This window comes from Nicotiana sylvestris, chromosome 1, assembly GCF_000393655.2.
Source record: "Nicotiana sylvestris chromosome 1, ASM39365v2, whole genome shotgun sequence".
Taxonomy (NCBI): domain Eukaryota; kingdom Viridiplantae; phylum Streptophyta; class Magnoliopsida; order Solanales; family Solanaceae; genus Nicotiana; species Nicotiana sylvestris.
In genome coordinates this window covers 148346573-148349354 of record NC_091057.1, presented here as the reverse complement: position 1 = coordinate 148349354, position 2782 = coordinate 148346573, and the positions used below count along the sequence as shown (strand labels likewise).

General features: G+C 38.2%; 1 protein-coding gene across 1 annotated transcript; it reads left to right on the top strand.

Annotated features, from left to right (window-relative positions):
• On the top strand, window positions 1-1708 carry LOC138875915 (uncharacterized). The gene is made up of 2 exons (XM_070154795.1): window positions 1-196; window positions 1329-1708. Exons 1-2 carry the CDS (start codon window positions 1-3, stop codon window positions 1706-1708), a joined length of 576 nt encoding a protein of 191 aa, XP_070010896.1.
• The last annotated feature ends 1074 nt before the right edge of the window (window positions 1709-2782 follow it).

Below are 2782 nucleotides of genomic sequence, written 5' to 3'. Positions count from 1 at the left end.
ATGGACAATTATTCTCAACAACCTTGGAAGCCAAGTGTCGCTCCTTTGCCTATTCCAAAAAAGTTTAAGATGCCCGATATTCCAAAGTACGATGGGACAACTGATCCACGAGATCACATAACTACATTTACAATTGGTGTAAAGGGCAACGATTTGACCAAGCAAGATATTGAATCAGTATTGGTCAAAAAATTTGGTGAAACACTCACGAAGGGAGCACTGACATGACATTTTCTTTTATCTAAAAAAGTCGTTGATTTTTTTGCTGAGCTTGCAGATTCATTTATAAAAGAACATTCAGGAGCTTAAAAAGTTGAAAAAATGATGGAAGACATTTTCAAAATAAAACAAAGAGATACAGAGTTACTCAGGGAATTCGTAGATAGGTTCCAGCGTGAAAGGATGTTGCCATGTGTACTTGACAATTGGGCGGCTATGGCATTTGCCAGTAATTTAAATAAAAAATGCTCAGAAGCCACGAGGAGACTCAAAGAAAGCTTATGAGAATTCCCCGCAACAACTTGGAAGGATGTTTACAACAGGTACAACATGATGCTGCGGATAGAAGGAGACACTATCACTCTGTCCCGGAGAGATGATAGGGTAAGTTCAAGGTGGCTAGAAACTTAAAAAAGGTCCGGTGAGAACATTTACAAACCTTATATGGGATCAGCAGGAAGGGATTCACGTTCAAAATAAGAAAACTCAAGGTATGATTCCAGATCAAGGGACAGAGATTCGGGTTCATCGTCCAGGTTCGGAAAGGAGCAAGACACGCGAGACAACGACAGAAGTTCAAAGGTAAAAGTTGGTGGTTACAGTTTTAATGTTAGCACGTCCGAGTTAGTGGCTGTTCTAAGAAGCATGAGAGATAAAGTGTGGTAGCCAAAAGAAATGATATCGAACCCAAACAGGATGAACCCCAATTTTTGGTGTGAGTTTCACAACGATCACGGTCACAAAACAGCAGATTGCAGACTACTACAAGGTGAAGTAGAGCACTTATTAAAACAAGGTTACTTAACTAAATTATTCAGTGAGATGGGAAAGCAAATATATATGAAGAATAGACAGGAGCCACCAAAACCCTCGTCACCAAAAAGAACAGTTAATATCATAAGTAGAGGGGAGGAGGTCAACGACGTAACATATACTGCAGCAAAGAAGGTGTCAAAAATCACAATCACCCACGGGAAGCAAGTTCGCCAAGTTTTGGAAGAAGACAATATAACATTTGATGATGCAGACGTAGATGACGTGTTGAAATGCACTGATAATATCTTTATTTGTACATGATACTAATGTAAAAAGAGTTTTGATTGATCTAGGTAGTTCTGTAAATATCATTCTTCTAAGAGTGGTAAATGAGATGCAAGCCAATGATAAATTGGTACCCAAAACATGGACCTTGTCTGGTTTTGACAACTACGGCATTGGCACAAAAGGGGAGATAATACTCGCCACATTCGCAGAAGGAGTAGTCAAAGATACCAAATTTCAAGTGATAGATATGGACATGGCATATAATGTAATTCTTGGCAGACTGCGGATTCACGAGATGTATGTTGTTCCATCTACCCTACATCAGGTTATCAAGTTCCCTTTGCAATGGGGAATAAGACAAATCCATGGTGATCAACAGGCTTCCCAAAACATTAACTCAGTGGCAGATTCAGGCGTGAAAAATGACATTGCAAATGAAAAATAGTAATTACAGAATTCAGTTAAGGTTCAAACAACACAAACCTTAACTGAAGATGGACAAATGGATGTAGACTCAAGGCCTGATACTATTCAAGAACCAAAAGAGAATGAAAATATCAAAACAATAATCGAGGAAGCGGTGGTATTGTTTGTACATTGGCCGAACAGAAAAATCTACATTGGAACCAACCTCAGCCCGGAGATGAAAAGTAAGTTAATTGAATTTTTAAAAGCTAACGCAGATTGCTTTGCTTGGTCGCATTAAGATATGACAGGTATACCACCGGAGGTAATGACCCATAAGCTGAATGAAGATCCAGCATATCCACCTGTCAAACAGAAGAAAAAGAAGCAAGGGTCCTTCAAGAATTAGGTGATTCAGGATGAGGTACAAAAGCTCTTATAAATCGGGTCTATTTGCGAGGTAAAATATCCTAATTGGCTAGCTAATACTATAGTGGTGACGAAAAAGAATGGTAAATGGCGAGTTTGTGTAGACTATACTGATTTGAATAAAACTTTCCCTAAAGATTCTTTTCCATTACCACACATAGATCAATTAATTGATGTTACTGCAGGACACGAACTATTACGTTTTTTAGATGCCTATTCAGGATATAATCAAATAAAAATGGATCCTTCAGATGAGGAAAAAGCTTCCTTTATTACAGACATGGGGACTTACTGTTATAAAGTTATGCCTTTCGGCCTAAAGAATGTTGGAGCCACGTACCAGAGGTTAGTAACCAAGATGTTTTAAGAACATTTGGGAAAAACATGGAGGTTTATATCGATGATACGCTAGTCAAATCACAACAGGCGGGGGATCATATTCAACATCTATCAGATACGTTTCAGATTCTTCGCAAATTCAATATGAAGTTAAATCCCGATAAATGTGCATTTGGCGTGTCGTCAGGTAAGTTCTTAGGATTCCTTGTTTCTAATCATGGAATTGAGTAAATCCCGTGTAGGTTAAAGCTATTGAAGAAATATCGGATATACTTACGAGCAAAAAAGAAGTGCAGAGGTTAACAAGTAGGATAGCAGCATTGGAAAGATTTATTTCTAAATCTTC